This window comes from Channa argus, chromosome 1, assembly GCF_033026475.1.
Source record: "Channa argus isolate prfri chromosome 1, Channa argus male v1.0, whole genome shotgun sequence".
Classification (NCBI taxonomy): domain Eukaryota; kingdom Metazoa; phylum Chordata; class Actinopteri; order Anabantiformes; family Channidae; genus Channa; species Channa argus.
In genome coordinates this window covers 18,170,359-18,185,756 of record NC_090197.1, presented here as the reverse complement: position 1 = coordinate 18,185,756, position 15,398 = coordinate 18,170,359, and the positions used below count along the sequence as shown (strand labels likewise).

At 38.0% G+C, this 15,398-nt stretch overlaps 2 protein-coding genes across 3 annotated transcripts; both read left to right on the top strand.

The window, feature by feature from the left end:
• The first annotated feature begins 178 nt into the window (after positions 1-178).
• On the top strand, positions 179-3,529 carry fam221a (family with sequence similarity 221 member A). 2 transcript variants are annotated; one of them, XM_067504169.1, is made up of 6 exons: positions 179-843; positions 1,441-1,614; positions 1,685-1,875; positions 2,015-2,088; positions 2,226-2,358; positions 3,176-3,529. In XM_067504169.1, exons 1-6 carry the CDS (start codon positions 779-781, stop codon positions 3,184-3,186), a joined length of 648 nt encoding a protein of 215 aa, XP_067360270.1. In that variant the 5' UTR covers positions 179-778; the 3' UTR covers positions 3,187-3,529. The 2 variants fall into 2 exon arrangements, with proteins under 2 accessions (XP_067360270.1, XP_067360279.1); XM_067504178.1 differs by lacking the exon at positions 2,226-2,358.
• An 8,997-nt stretch (positions 3,530-12,526) lies between these two features.
• Positions 12,527-14,475, top strand: npy (neuropeptide Y). The gene is made up of 4 exons (XM_067504096.1): positions 12,527-12,683; positions 12,965-13,152; positions 13,970-14,059; positions 14,144-14,475. Exons 2-4 carry the CDS (start codon positions 12,965-12,967, stop codon positions 14,163-14,165), a joined length of 300 nt encoding a protein of 99 aa, XP_067360197.1. The 5' UTR covers positions 12,527-12,683; the 3' UTR covers positions 14,166-14,475.
• Positions 14,476-15,398: the final 923 nt, after the last annotated feature.

The following is a 15,398-nucleotide window of genomic DNA, read 5'->3' as shown; positions in this document are numbered from 1 at the left end:
AACGTCGATTTCTTATACAGTTAGCCAGTTAGCCTTAAAAACTTCAAACGCCAAGAAATTCTAAGCGAAGTGGAAAAAAGCTGAACTGTTTTTGCTGAAAAGGCCAAAGGTTTGCTTTTGCTGAAAGGTGAATTGAAGCTTAACTGTTTACTAATAGCTGAACGTTTTGCTTTGGCTACTCCAAAGGCAACTATGTGATGTCATCGATGATGATGTCATTGATTTTTAAAGGTATAAAAATCTTAAAAAGTATAAACCATATTTACAAAGCAGTATACAGGCAATAATGTCCTCTATAAGGTGAGCGTTTTGAAGTTTGAACGGTGTTTTTAGCTGAAAGTATGCCGAAGCAGGCGCAAAAAACCTCCGGAAGTTGAAGTAATAATACAATCCTTAATTAGTAAAATAAAAGTGTTAATAATAATACGTAAGCCGCTTGACTATAATTTAGTTATATTGTAAACTTTTTATCCAGTGGATAATATAGGCAAGTGTACTATAGTGTTAGCAGTGTAGTTATGAATTCTCAGCATGTTAAATAAGCTACAAAAATCTAATAGAAAATCCTGACGATTTAATTCTATTAGCTGGTTAAATAAAATAACAAAACTGCCAAGTGTTTGTAATTGCCTTTGAGTTTGTGTTTTATAATTTATGTGCAGTTCACCTTTATGACCGTTAGAGGGAAAACTGTAACCATTTCCATGGCAGCCCTCAGAGCTGGAGGTAAACAGTAGCTAAAGTAGTTGTCACAGTTCTAATTTTTTGGTTTGTGACAATGGAAAACCTAAGTCTTGACGAGTCCGCTTTAAAAGCAGTCGATGCCTACTGGGAGTACACAAGGTTGGTCTCAATATTAGACTGTAGGCTTTTATTTACAGACTACAACTAATCACTAAAGGGGTTTTCAATACATTTTGAATAAAATCACCATCATGTGACACATAATGTTATGAGGAGCTATAGTGTCAGCTAAAATACAAGATACGTGCTGAAATAACATAATAACCCTATACTTATACTTTGTGTATGTCTGCGGATGGATATGCACATAGTTTCAATGCACGTACACATTTCTGTCAATGTATGCTGATTCTTGTTTTTACTTTTTTGGTTTTATAGCAGTTGCTTAGTTGTAACAATGTTTAGTCGTATTAGCCCTGTAAAATTAATAATAATCGATTAAAAAGTATAAAAGTATACAATTTTTAAAAGGTATGAAAGACATTTAAAAGCCGTATACAAGCAATAATGTTCTTTATGAGCTGAACGTTTTGAATTTTGAAAGGTGTTTCTAGGTGAAAGTATGTCGAAGTAGTGAGGTGCCTAATACGTATGCAAGTCAGAATAATAAAAAATAAAGATTAGAACAGCATTCACAGTAGATTATTGTGTCAGTTAAAGTCATTGATGTGTTTAATGGTGGTTTGTCTGTTTAAGGATTGTGGGTGATGACGATAAAGGTAGACTGTTCACTCCAGAGCAATATGAGGAGTACAAAAGAAAGGTGATCCCTCAAAGAATGAAAAACAGGCTGTATGTGAGCTTCAGTGTACCAGGAGGTATCGACTGCAAACTCATTGGCCCTGAGACACAGTGTTTCTGTTCACACAGGTGCAGTACCCTGTCACATAATAAATCAGACGTGTGTGTACATAGACATAAATAGACAAATCTTGTCCAGGTACAAGGAACATAAGACAGACTTTGAAGTTGTTCCTTCTGAACGACCCCTGGCCCTACCATGTCTGGTGAGGGGATGTCACTGCCCTGGCTACCATTATGTTCCCCGAGTTGGGCCAAGCCCTATCCGCTGCAGGTGCAAACACTTACCTCAGGATCACAATGAAGCTGCTGGTTACTTGTGCAAGAATTGTAAGTGTAAAATCCCTATATTTAAAGACAGAAGTAGTTCACTGTAGCTCAAAATCTCACTAAAGTGAAATCATATATACACATTAAATGCTCAAAATAATAATAAAAAAATCCTATTTCTATGTATCTTGTCTTTCAGGCACTTCCTGTTCTGGGTTCCAAAGCCCCTACATTTGTGGATGTGGCCAGCCCAGTTCTTCCCACCACACTCTGGTGAGAAGAGTCAAATTCAGTCATTAATAACAACAAATGGGTTTGATATTAGTACTCGATCCACAATGATGTTGATGTACAATCAGCTTGTCCACAGATATTATACTCCAATTAATTTTTTCCTAATTTCTTGGCAGGTTGAGACAAAACTAGAGAGGGAGGCACGTGGTCGGCCAATAGGCAAGGATGTCCCTTATACTGCCATGGGTGGATTGACAGGATTCAGTTCCCTATTGGAGGGTTACCTTGCAATGGAGGCCAGTAGCCCAGGTAGCCAATATATGGTAACCTAATGTAGATGTAGTCACACGGAGAAACACGAGTTTCGTTATTTCTGAACTCAGATACTCTTTAATTAATGAAATCAGTGTTTAGTGTGCTTGACTTTGTAAGCACAGTGAAGGTGTGAGCAAAAAGTAAAGAAACTTCCCTAAAGAGGCATGTGAGGGCAGTAAAGAGCAGCACAGTATCAGTGTTGAATAAATGAGTCTGCAGAATAGGGGTTTCTTTAGTGCAGAAATTAAGACCATGTGAATACAGTGGATACATTATGACATGTGCATTTTGTGTTGTTGAGAAATTGATTCTTTATAAACATATTACTAATTCAAATTTGTAAAAATGTCATCAGTCAAAAAATGGGTTCTTCAGCTTTTTAAAGGTCAATTTCTTTTCTTCTAAAAACCATGAGAATTTAATTAGTGATTACACATGCTCCATTAATTACATTATTATCTATTTAGGCATAGTTAATTAAGTATATATTAATTTGTCTTTCACCAATTAGTCCACAATTTAGTATTCACGTAGCAAACCCAAATGTCATGAACAAAAGACATTTGAAGATCAGGTCTGTGTGTAGCAATTGTTATGTCAGTCTTTATTTCTCAATGTATAATTTTCTATTTAATTGGGAGCAGATAAACATTCAGTTCTAACTCCATCTGTGTTTCAGATCTTGCTACACTGTATGTTGAGCACACAGCATACTGTAGATTTGAAATAAACTCAATACCAGTGCAGTAAACAACATCTCTCGGCACCTGTCACATCTGATTTCCCTAATATATGTTTGTATCTTTTTCAGATCAAGACTAAGATGGCTGCCAGCAGAGAAGCTCAGCATCGAGAATCCTCCAAACATCGACCAAACCATCTAACCTCTTTTTCTGTAATAAAGAGACAAGCAAACATGAAAATGTGATATTCCTCTTAATATCCATCTGCTGAACTGTAAACTATTGGACATTTATGATTTAACACATTAAATGAATCATACTGTGCAGCATTCACTATTCTCTAAAGCTTGTCTAAAGAACATTTTAATTGCTGAGCAGTTTTTTACAGTGAAGTGTCTGTCTTTGTGACTGTCGTGACTCTGTGGAATAATCGACTGTCAGCAACAGAAATCATTAAACCTCACAACTAAACAATGACTGACAATATTTTGATTCTGTCTGAGGTTTGGGTGATGGTCAGTTACCAATAATATCAGTATTTTGAAGTTCTTTTAAACTTTTAAAATTCCGGTTGACTGAAGCACTAGTTTATATCCAACGTTTATTTTCCAAATAATATTTCTTTATATTCCAACCAAAAAAACAAACAAACAACCAAATCATCAGTTTTATTTATTGCAGATTTCTAGTAATGCATCAAATTTACAGCTTGATACATGTTCCATAAATTAGTCAGTCTACACATTTGTTTATAGGATTGATGTTCTTTTTTGAAGAAAAAGCCACCCACTCAACATGCCACCAAAATAACAGCAGAACCATAGATCTACGTGCTCAGTGATGAGCACAGTTATTAATTTGCAGATAGATGTACTGTCTCTGATTGACTAATCCCATTCCTCATGGCAGATCAGCAGTGACGAGAACTGATTTAATTCACACAGTCAATGGAGATTGAAGCAAGTCTTCTTTTCTTTAATGGTGGCCCACTTTCTATAATTTTTAACTGCAAAATAAAATTAAAGCAGACCTAAATCAAAATGACTCCCACTCAAATGTTCTCGCTTTGAGGATGAAGTCAAACTAGATCAGCATCTACAACTGTGCAGGCCAGTGCAAATAAAGTCACTGGCGTAGTAACGTAAGCAACAAGATGTGTGTGCGTTAGTGAGTTGAACAGGTGCTGTTGAGGGAAGGGAAGTGGAGCTATGCCTGGAGGGTGGCTTAGATGCACCTGGGTCTCTGCAGTTAAGTGCTGTAGGCGAAGCAAGTGAAAAGGGATGCTTTCTGAAAGCTGACCCTTCAGATTCAGTGTGTACCCACAATGACCACGGTTAACACAAGATAAAGAATGTAGACACATTTACAATAAACCAATCATGTTTCCCTTTCACTTCCTAGAAGAAGTTTGCTGATTGCTAGAATCAAGCATCCTTAAAAAACACACCTGATCTATTTCCACTACATAGAAGCAGTGGGTGGAGTGAGATGTGGGAAAGGTAGCGAAAGACGGAAAACCCAAATAATTAAGAGGTAAAGGCTTGGCACATTAGTTGGGCAGAATTAAAGTCTACGGTAATTGTCTCTCCACAGCAACCTCGGTTAAGGAGGCTACAAGCAATTTACTTAGGCTATTGGTTAAAGGGAATTACTACTACACTCTCCGTATCCCCATGGAAACTACGCCCAACTTGACTGACAGCTCCAACATTACAAATCAAAAGGTGAGCACAGAAGATTAAATTGGCAATTACTGCACAAGGATACACTTAATTACCCCAGTGACAGTTAGGGTACACACACACTGACTTAACTCGAGATGAAGAACACACTTCCCTAATTTCCCCACAGAGAGAGAAAAAGAAGTAACAAAAACAAAGGCGTACAGAGAGACACAACAGAGTCACACGTACTGACAAATCACTTGAAAGTGTCAAGAACTACAGAACTACTGAGAAGGAAAATACAACCGGAAAGAGAATTTGCAGAATGCAAAACAGAATGAGAACATTTGTTACTCTACTCATCTGAAAGTGTAGCCTATGTACATGTACACTGTGGCTATTTAAATGTAAAAGATCAAACAACAGGCCCAATAATAATTATTGTTAAAAGAAATGTGTTTTTGTTTTCTTTCTTAAATATCTACAATCATTATTCTGGCCAGCAAGGTGATGAAGTGGTTAGTGCTGCCTCCTCACAACTAAAGGGACTTTAGACCCTTCAATTCACCTGCTGGCTGTGGCCTTTCTGTGGGGAGTTTGCATGTTCTCCCCGTGCTTGCGTTGAATTCCTCCGGGGTACTCCTGTGTCGGACATGCATGTTAGGTCGATTGGTGATTCCAACATTGCCTGTAGGTGTAATTGTGTGTGAATAGTTGTCTGTCAGTGTAGGTCTCTGTGTTGGTCCTGAGATACACCTGTATGAGCCAACCAGGTTTTCCTCTTTTTTAATGTTGTGTGTTGTAACATTAATTAGATTAAGAGGTATACATTTAGGTTTACTGACATCATATGGCTTTATAGTTTGCCTTTGTAGTTTACCTTTTAAGTTTTTGTCCAGTTCGACTCAGCTACTGAAAGGAACAGATATGGACCACAAGAAACACTGACTACAAGGTAGTGGGGACCGCAACAAGGTAGAAGTGAAAGGTTCAGTGCGTAGCTGTGGAGGCACACGGTTTCTTACTGTGTTCCGTGGAAATAGCCATACTTTGAGAAACCTGTTTGATGAAATTCTTGTGAACGTGTTTGTAATATTACTGTAAACGTGTATTGTAGAATTAGTCCGTTATCGGCTAAGTTGAAAAACGAATACAATAAATGTTCAATGTTCGTTATACAACGATCTCTGGAGTAAACTAATTGTTGGACCATCAGATACAAGTAAGATCACCTGTCCAGGGTCTACCCCGCCTCTCGCCTAGTGACAGCTAGGATAGGCTCCAGCCCCCCATGACCCTGAACAGGTTTCAAGTGTTTAAGTTGATGGATGGATGGATCGATGGATGAAATCAATATTCTCTAAATGTAGCTATTACATCAGATTGCATACATGACATGGGTTAATCATATTGATATTCACAGGTTGCCTCATCTCTATAGAGCATTTTATTGTCTTTTAGGTTAATGTTTTGGTTTTCCAGCCTAGAGTTTTAGAGTTTTGCATTATTCTCAGTGCCCTCGTCAGCACAGTTTTCGGTCACAACACTTCATTGCATTAGTGAAAAGCTTTCCCAGCATCTAACAGATATAGCAGCTAAACATAGCGGTTTACTTGCCTTTTAAGAGGCAGGTTTTTCTATAAAGAGTTGCTAAGAGAGCTAAAACAGATTTGTTATTAGACTTACATAAGCCATGTAGATACAAACACTACTGTTTACACTCCATAAGGTGGAATGTAAATAGGCAACAGTTTGTTTTCATGTGAAAGGAAGAATTCAGAAGGAACTTTAGAAGGAAGTTAAAATGTATACCTGTATGCTTTTGCATCTCGTTTGAAGGGGTCTAATTATGTACCCTAATATTAAAATCAAAGAAACTGGAGGAATTGCAGATAGACATAAAATAAACTATAAAAAAATATCAAAAACGTTTCAGTGTCTTATTGAATACTTGTTAAAATTTACTATGAAAGAACTCCTTTAATGACTCAAGGTCTACAGTCCCACTGAGACAGACTTTATATCAGCTTTCTGAAAATATTTTACCTCATTTTCAAACAGCGTCAACTCAGACTTTCACAATTTCAGCCCATTCCCTTTGCTCTAGGCATCCTCCTCTGATTATCAGAAGAATCAGCATGTTGTCTGCTTAGGATCGATCTTGCTCAAACAAATACAGCTTGTTCTGCTTCTTAAAAAGAACAAAAAACCCATCACAACCTCCAAAAAGTGAAGCGCAATCCTATGTATGACTTTGACACATTGGGTGTGTGCGTTGCCTCTCTTTTGTGGCATACACTATGGGTAATTGACAGTACAGTGACTTCAGAGAGGCTCTGCTTCAATCCCCTCCTGTGTCGACAGACTCGAAAAGGAGGATGCAGAGCGAGTCGTGAGAAATGGATTTTGCTTTTTCACAAAGCAATATGATAACAAACGGATGTTGTGTAGCTGGGTTAAATCAACACTAATGTTTGAATAACTAAAGTGTGTTTAAACAAATGCAGCCATACATACATACAATCATCACTTACATCTTAAAGCCCATTAGAGACATACCTAATGGCAATATTATTTATGGAAATGTACCTTTAGTTTAGAATTGTTTGTGAGTATATTCTTTGTATGTCCTTGTATCTGCTTATACTCACAGAAATTCAACATTATGAACCACACAACCAGATACCTGAATAATAACTGAAAATCTGAAAGAATATTGCAGAATAGGTATATGAACACCCTGAATGAATATTTTGAAAGTTTTGTTCTTTCACAAATACAGTACACTACTGAGAATTGACACATTAAGCAGTTTATATAGTTTAAATAACAAAAACAAATAAGTTGTTAATATTTGACCTGGCTTTCAGACCAAATGCTAAGAAAAGTGCATTCAGCAGAAATATAAAAATGCTAAAACAAAACAGTGACATGATTCTGGCGTGATGACGTCTTTCATTTACTGTGTTTAAATACATTAAGCCATAAACATAAAAGGCTCTAAGAGATGTTTTTTTCTTTACTATCTTTTAAGATCTGCTATCTTAAATCAGAACTTAAACATATAGACATTGCATTCATCATAGCCTCTAAAGCTTGTCAACGACATGTCAACAATCATGTTTAATTTACTGGTTAATAATTATATTCGTAACACATAATCATAGAAAATTGTCTACTGAAAGAAATTATTAGTTTATAACATTTAGCTCATTGGATTAGTAACAAATACAATCTGTTTCAAGAAATACAGCAGTAATAAATGTTAAACAAGTAATGGTCTATTTCAGATTGAATACATGAAGCTTGCACAAATACTTATGAGCAACAGTTAGAAAATACTGATTAGCATCTGAACCCATTAATATCCATTAATGGTTAACCTCTTTAAGGGTACAATAAACTCACAGACAGCTTGATACCATAATGACAAATCCAGACTGTTTTGGTCTCACCTACGTTGCTCTCTGGGTAATAAACTAATGTTTAGTTTGCCCCCCAGGTAGTAACAAGTTGCGCCAGGCTTTTAATATCAAATCTCAGTCCTCTGCCCTCCACACCTGAGCCGAACCAACCAGTCACAGCTTGGTGGCTTGACCTTGTGTTCATGTATCAATCAAAAAGTCTTGTATGATGTTTCTCTTGACTTGACAATTGTGCTGCTTTCACCCTAGAAGCAGATGTGGCAGAGAGACATTTACAGACATGCACACTCACACAGATTGGCGACAGCAAGGAACATTGAGAGAAGAAGTGAAAACTCAGACTAGATAGTGTGACTCTTAAAGCAGTGGGGGTTTAATTAGAGTGATAGAAGAACAAATAAGAAAATCACAAAGGACATTCATTTCTTGTTATTTCCTCATTGAGCAGTTGTCACCATTGTACTTACGCTGAACTGAAAGTAGGCAAAAAGCATGTGCTCTCTACGAGAGTATATGGTTCAGTAATTGCTCACAAAGGCTGTCAATTAATGTCAAAGCCAGAACTGAAAAGAACAATTTGGGAACATGCTTCCTTGAAGTGTTGATAGCTAACAGCTCAGAAAACTGAAAAGTAGAAATTATACTTTTTGGTAGTATATCACTTCTGTAGAAAATATAGATTGTTTCAATTGTATTATTCAAATTATACTTCATTGGAATTCTTTTGGATTGGCTTTGATACCATTTCAGCATAGCACAACACAAAAACTTATTTACAGGTGTTTTGGCTCATATGCTTTATTGACAAGCCTCACAAAAATTTCCAGCATGAACCTAATAACACAACTTCTTGACTCAAGTCAACTTCAGTGCGAAGCTGCAACCCACACAGACAAACAAGGGGCTCCCGATGCTCTAAGTAATAGTAGTGGTTGCTTACCAGAAGTAACAGATTGTCACCATAGCACAATAGTGTATTCAAAAGCAGCAATTTAGATGTCAGAGTTGTGTACAAAAACGGTGTAATAGCTAAGAAAGCACCAAAGCTGTATACGATTTTTTTTTTCATTTGTCTCCCTAGTGCATTTGAAGCCAACTGCCTTATAGAAAAGATACAGGCATACTGCTCGTCAGTATTTCCTTTTACAGTTGTACAAACCGTAAATTTGAAAAGTGTTATTCACAGCAGCAGAAAATTACAGGCCTTTTCATCTTAACAAATCTTGGGAGAGAACTTATTGTCCAAAACGGGAGGCTGATGAGAGGAGGAGAAAACAAATTTGCATTTAAACAGCTTGTTCTCCAAAGGACTCGTTCTGCGAGTCAGAAATTATTCCTGATAACGGCAACCAAGTTTTTAGGGAAAGCTACTAAATTTAGAGTGGTAATATACAATATAACTGCAACATTAATTGTGGGTACTCTGATTGGTCTAATGAACACAAACAAGGTACAGTACACTGTATTGCAGATGATTGGTAACTAAATTTCCAGTGGCATTATTAATTCTGATGTGGACCACAATGAATGACCATATTTTTCGTACTAAAATCTAGCAGAATACCACCAAAATCTGAGTTAATTATAGAACATGTTTTAATATTTAATGAGTAGACTACTGCTGAGAGGAGACTGATTCAACCTAAAGCATGATCTAATTCACTGTATATGCAGTCATAGCTTATAGAGTGACCACTTTTCAACTGGCCTTCTGTGGCTTTGGTTTAGGCACTGTAATGTGCTTTTAAAATTCTTCTCTATATTATAATATTCTCTATATTATATATTCTAGATTACATCACCAAGTCTTTCATCATTAGGAGTTTAGATTATGTCATCTGGAGGAGCTCTGGACAAGCAGGTTGACCATGATTACAAAGTCCATAGTGTGAGCAATAAGATAACGTGAAATGAGCTGAAAGTTCCTCCAAGAGATGTCATCTGGAGGAGTTTTTCAGCTATAAGTGGAGAAATATTTTAATATAGGGTCGTCAAAGGGAAGTTTAATGGAATGCGTGTAATTTAAATAGAACCAAAAGAAGCAAGTTCAAAATCAGTGAAGGCATCCTTTAACTGATAAACGAAGCTGCAGACAAACACATCTGAGAGAAAACACCTTCCAGTGGCAGACTGCTGAGTGGCTTTTTGTCAATTTGTTTTTGATATTTTCATGTTTTCAACTGCTTGTTAGTTTTTTTAATCATTTTATGGGACTTGTTAATATTGGGTGAAATGCTGAATATCAACCATATAACCCTGGTTGAGCCAGTAATGGGTCACAGTGCAGTGCAGAGACTGTGATTTCTTATTTTTTTAATCTTACTTGTAATGTTGAACTACCTATATTTCTTCTATTTTCAGGCAGGATTTCCATGTTTTAAACATTCAGAAAAAGCAAAACAGACCCACTGACCTGAAGATGTGTTTCCATGTTAAGGATTTATTTTATGTAGACAGTATCCTATACAGCATAAGCTTCTCTTTGTGACTACGATGGTCGACTCCTGCTCACAGGTTTGCTTGCTGTTTAGAAAGCTAAAATGCAATCCTTAAGACATGGATTTGTCTGTCCTAATCTGCCAACTGACAAGCATGTTTAGTTTAGGGATCATCCAACATTTCGTTAAAAGTTCATTCTTACTCAAGTTGGGATCAAGGGCCTGCACAGACTTTGAAAGCAAACTGAAAATTCTATCATCTTGATGTAAACCTTTTAAGTCAATAGTGCATCAGGTCGCTCAAAACATTTGGAGAAAGGAGAATTATAACTGTAAAGAAATAATCTCAACTGGTGCAAAATACAGTTACTCAGTTACACCTGTAACTGTATCTACTGGTGACACAAAGCATGCTGGAAGGTTAGTCCTGCATTGCGGTTCAAACTAAAAATCTAAACAAGTGCAGATAAATCCTACTGACATTGTTGATCATTGACTTTACCTCTATAGTGCACATATTTGAATTACAGAATATACTGTAACATGCATGTAATTACAGTATTGTAGCATCTGGCTGGTGGTTTGGCACAAAAGTTTGCACCACCATAAGAGTCTGTCTCTAATGATGATGCTGAATTTAAAATCACAGTGCATTATTACATTCTAATGTTTTAACAAACATTAACTGACCTCTTAACTTTGTGCTTTACATCTGCTTTATTCAGATGTCAGACACTCAGATAGGTGCAGTTGAAGTGAGTCAGTGAGTGTGCATGTAGCTCCTGAAGAGCAGAAGAAGTTCCTATTCATGCCTGTGATCATCATGATTCGGTCATGACTTTGTGCTCCACATTCTCTCACTTGTGTCTCATTCCTCGTCTCCCTCTTAGCATCCTGTGTTATACAAAAAGCCCTTAACACATCCTCTCAGCAACTTAAAAAGCTGCAATGCTGAAGAATACTGATAGATTATACGGCTGTGAGCTTGTGTACAAAAGGATTATGAATGGGAAGTAAATGAAGCATTTGGTGATACAGTTTCATTTGAAGTGCTATTTGGGTTTTCTTATTAAGTGGGAAACTTGGAGATTGGGCTCTTCTTTGGCTGACGTCTCTCGATATTCACATTTAGGCGTTTTGTTCTTGTTGAGTGTCCCAGTCTATCTTTCCATCTAATGAAATGAACTGCAAAACGAAATTAGTGGACTGATTCAGCCAAACAGCATGTCAGTAAATGTCAGTAATGTGAACATGTGAGTCCCTGTAAGTCTCATGTGTTTTTATTCCAGATCATCCGAGGCGCAGTTCATAGGAGCTTCTTTTGGTAAGAAGAACACCTATAGAAGATTCATTTGAATTTCACCAACAGTGTTACATCACTTCCATTTTTTTTTTTGGCTTCAGATGAGTTTATTGATATTAATATGCAGAAGAATTTTACTTGACTCTAAGTGATTTATCAACTTCTTCCTTATAAGAAACACCAAAACATCACACTCAGCGTGTGTGTGTCAGTCTATCTGGGTGTCTGACCGTGTGTGTTTGAATGCAACAGTTATTAAAAGGTTGTGTGATGAAGACTGTGTGTGAGGTGCCTGTTTCTGAACACACCGGGAACAACACAGTGTTATTGACTATAATTTGCACAATAATATGTTAGATGCTCAGCAGTGATTTGGAAGTGAAGGTATTATGTTTTCTATAATGTAATTACAATATTTCTGGATTTTTCATATGAGCAGTATTAGGTGGTTAGTATCCGTAGATGGAAGTGTAACAGCTGGATTGGCCTCTTTCTTTAAAAAAAACCCCTCAGCCTTAATCCTTGATTGGAAAAAAGGAGCTCATTAACTCTCTCTATTTTTAGTTTGCATCGTTATGTTACATTAATGGAAATAGCTTTTTAAACGCACCAATAACAGCATCAGCGGTGACGTTCACACGAAGAAAGGCAGCGACTTGCGCTGAACGGAGCGCAGCTCTGACGCGTTTTTCTGCAGCGCGTCTGGCGCTCACAGATATAAAACCCAGAGCGCACCAGGCGCCCAGAAGAGCAGAAGAGACGCCACGACGCAGCGCGAAAAACCTCCCTCTGACCTTCTGGGAATTGTAAGTACAGGGATATTTGATTCCAAAACCAGTGAGATGAAATACTAAATTTGTTCAGAGTTTCTTTACAATACTTTTGAATGCTGGTTAAGCAGCTGCAAATATCTTGATTATGAAAACTCTATCACCACTAACGATGCAAGCTTTTTTAAACTGCTTTTAAAGATAAACGGTGAACAATATTTTGTCACCAATTAACAATAATTCATTTAAAAACAATAAATGACAATTGAAGGTACAGGAGATCAAGTGTCTAGACGACTTTAACTTTGCTTTGCCAGATGCATCCTAACTTGGTGAGCTGGCTGGGGACTCTGGGGTTCCTGCTCTGGGCGCTGCTCTGCCTGAGCGCCTTGACGGAGGGATACCCGGTGAAACCGGAGAACCCCGGGGAGGACGCCCCGGCGGAGGAACTGGCCAAGTACTACTCAGCCCTGAGACATTATATCAACCTTATCACAAGGCAGAGGTAGGTGCACTAATTACACCAAACCGAAAACGGTTCAGCTTAATCCAATGTGCATGAAACCAAAAGCTGTGTTGAATGTCATGTTTCAAATCGTTGTTACTTTGGAGTAATTTACTTCTCAAAAAACGGAATTGATAAAGTAAGACAAAATATTCTCTTTCAAACTGGTTGATTTGGTTCTGTCCATTTCTGTATAAAAAGATGATCGACTTAAGGCCTGTAAAGTCACTGGTATTTATGAATACGTAATTTTCTCCTCAACACTACCAGTTGCAATTTGTAAAGAGAAAATCTGTATTCATTAAGAGTCTTTTGGGATCTTATTTGTTGGAGTCAGTCTGACCTTTGCAGGTCCGACACCACCAAAGTTTTCCCTCTGACTTGGTACATAGGGACCACCTGCTGCGCGTTTACCAAACCTGTGGAGAAAAGGCACGGTCAGTCCGCCGTTTCAAATCACCCACAGTTTTTAGCTTGTCTTTAAATGTCAGGGGTTTGGATGCCGCCGCAGGCATTTAGCCACCCAGGGGCACAGTCGTGCCAGCACAGCTTATCATCTGAGGGACAGAAAAGGAAATATGACCACCTGCAATGCAGCTCCTGTCTATTCCTGCTGGGTCTTGATCTGACTGTGTTCAGTTTTCGGTTGGCGTCCAATCAGACACATGACAGCAGAAAATGCAAAGTAACAGGTTCAGTTATTTATTTTTGTGCTTTCATTCGGTAACGTAAAGGTTTAAGATAATGCAAAGACTTCAATGGTCCCTCAGATTGACAAATCATCATCATCACATGTCTGTCTCTTTGTGTGTCTTAGATATGGGAAGAGATCCAGTCCAGAGATTCTGGACACACTGATCTCAGAGTTGCTGTTGAAGGAGAGTACAGACACGCTTCCACAGTCAAGGTACGTGTTTGTGCCAATGTAAGAGCCGCACTTTTCAGTGTTTCTCACAAGAAGCTGACTCTGAAGTTTGCTCCTCTCTCACAGATATGACCCATCATTGTGGTGATGTTGTCATCAGTTTTGGCTCCACCTCGCTGCTGCCCCGCCGCTGCTGACATTCTGACCTCTACACATCTGTCACTTCGTACCCACCAACGCCAAACGACCACCCTGCCTTTGCCCCTTTTACCTCTATAAGCCGCCACGTATATTCAACCCCTCCTCCTTACCCATCAGCTGCAGTCAAATCTGTTTTGAGTCTGTGCCATAAAACTGTAAATAGTTTATCCAGTGATCATCTGTGAAATTTAAAGTGGAGGAGGGGCATGTTGATTGTATTGTATAATTGTGAATTAAAAATATGTTGTTTGAAGAAGTCTTTCTTGGTATCTGTTTGATAGGCTAAATTGATCACACTTAAGTATCTGTTACAAATGTGATTCACCCAAACGTCATAAAACGTCCTAACTATACCCAGTAGACTATGACTAGTAATAATATGGGTCACCCACTTATAAGATTAGAGAGAGAATATGGTTCTAAATGTTTTCATCATGTCTCAAACACTGAATGATGTCTTCCGTCATGATGAGATCAAGTTTGTTCTTGCTTTGCCACACCTTACCCCCCAGCTAAAACACAGGTTTGTTCCAGATAATGCAGCTCAGTAGGACTGAATAATGGCGCAAAATGCAGTAAATGTGCATTTAAACTGGGTTAACAAGCAAGAAAGGTCGAATAAAAGCTCGTGTGGTCAGGAAACATCAGTCACTTAGAAGCTGCTAATTGGGGGGCTGATAGCGCTCTCTTGTGGCCACGGGAGTAAGTACTTACTCTGAAACTAAATGAAAGGAGACATGGCATTTCCAGGAGCATTATTGCAATTATACGAGTGGTTGGCCTGCCGCAACCTGATATCAAATCAATCCTCAGAGCACAAATAAAGCAATTAGAGGCACTGCAGACACACCGTCTGCAATGGAAATAGGATGTCGCAAAGGACTGAAAACATTCAGGGGGCCGGTGAGTTCTTGGGATTGTTATGGTTCAACATTTTATTTTCAACCAGGTATTAGACACTAAGTGAACGAAGACTTGACTTTTTAACTACTCCCTCCTGAGGGTCTGGACTCCATGGTGACCAGACAAAAGTGAATGAACTATGAATGCAGACACCTCGCAGAGTCTGTTTAATCCTGAAATTCTCAGCTCAACTGGAAACGTGTGGTTCCCCTCAATAAACTAAATTGAAATTTGAAAGGAAGTGTCCATGTCTTAACCGTCCAATGTGCATTAGAAT

Bases quoted from the DNA above. Each gene is read 5' to 3' on its own strand.
- fam221a (XM_067504169.1), top strand. From the start codon at position 779: ATGGAAAACCTAAGTCTTGACGAGTCCGCTTTAAAAGCAGTCGATGCC. The intron at 1,615-1,684 runs GTGCAGTACCCT...AATCTTGTCCAG, and splicing joins CAGTGTTTCTGTTCACACAG to GTACAAGGAACATAAGACAG. The intron at 1,876-2,014 runs GTAAGTGTAAAA...CTTGTCTTTCAG, and splicing joins TGGTTACTTGTGCAAGAATT to GCACTTCCTGTTCTGGGTTC.
- npy (XM_067504096.1), top strand. From the start codon at position 12,965: ATGCATCCTAACTTGGTGAGCTGGCTGGGGACTCTGGGGTTCCTGCTC. The intron at 13,153-13,969 runs GTAGGTGCACTA...TGTGTGTCTTAG, and splicing joins AACCTTATCACAAGGCAGAG to ATATGGGAAGAGATCCAGTC. The intron at 14,060-14,143 runs GTACGTGTTTGT...CCTCTCTCACAG, and splicing joins GACACGCTTCCACAGTCAAG to ATATGACCCATCATTGTGGT.